At 27.0% G+C, this 677-nt stretch overlaps 1 protein-coding gene across 1 annotated transcript; it reads right to left on the reverse strand.

The window, feature by feature from the left end:
* Window positions 1-31: 31 nt before the first annotated feature.
* LOC108756888 (unconventional myosin-Ic-like) lies at window positions 32-529 on the reverse strand (the record flags this gene model as incomplete). The annotated part of the gene is made up of 2 exons (XM_018501078.1): window positions 32-185; window positions 401-529. Coding segments are annotated over 2 exons (283 nt in total), but the record flags the coding sequence as incomplete, so codon positions are not given.
* Window positions 530-677: the final 148 nt, after the last annotated feature.

Below are 677 nucleotides of genomic sequence, written 5' to 3' on the forward strand. Positions count from 1 at the left end.
TTCGATTTTATCTTACATCAGATCTACTTACGGGCCATTTTAAAATCATTAGGTTTGATGCAACGAACGTAAGACGGTTCTTTACCCATGAGAATCTCAACCAGATTATTTAAACTGTTTTTAAATTGAGTTATAGCAGTTTCTGGACGTTTCTTACTGGTTAAATCTTTCACATCAAATACAGTCTATAAGCAATAAAAAATTGCAAAGATTATTGAAAATAATCAAAACAAAACCAAAGAAAATATTTTCAGAAGAAAAGCATGTACAGGAGAAGTTAAAAATACTTTTGTAAAGTTTAATTTTTGGCTCTTGAGAACAATTTAAAAAATGTTATTCTTTAAGGTTTACAAATAGATTCTTTCTTATTTTTTTTCCTATGAAAAAATTAAATGTTTACCTTTGTAATGGAATTCGTAGTATGCGACATAACTTCACGTAAATCTCGAAATAGTAAATCATTGTTTTTCTCGAGAAATCCGCGAACGTTGTACGTAACATCGCCAGCGTAATGCACTAATCTGAATTCCTAAAATGTCAATATTATTCTTATTTTCTCAATTTTTTTTCTTATTCTTATTCTTATATTCTTAATTTCGTGTGAGTTTCACAAATAATTATCGTAATAATAACTACAATAAATATAATGCAAGTTAGTTAACAGATATATTTATATA

The sequence above is a fragment of the Trachymyrmex septentrionalis genome, unplaced genomic scaffold, assembly GCF_001594115.1.
Source record: "Trachymyrmex septentrionalis isolate Tsep2-gDNA-1 unplaced genomic scaffold, Tsep1.0 C3438448, whole genome shotgun sequence".
NCBI classification, from domain to species: Eukaryota; Metazoa; Arthropoda; class Insecta; order Hymenoptera; family Formicidae; genus Trachymyrmex; species Trachymyrmex septentrionalis.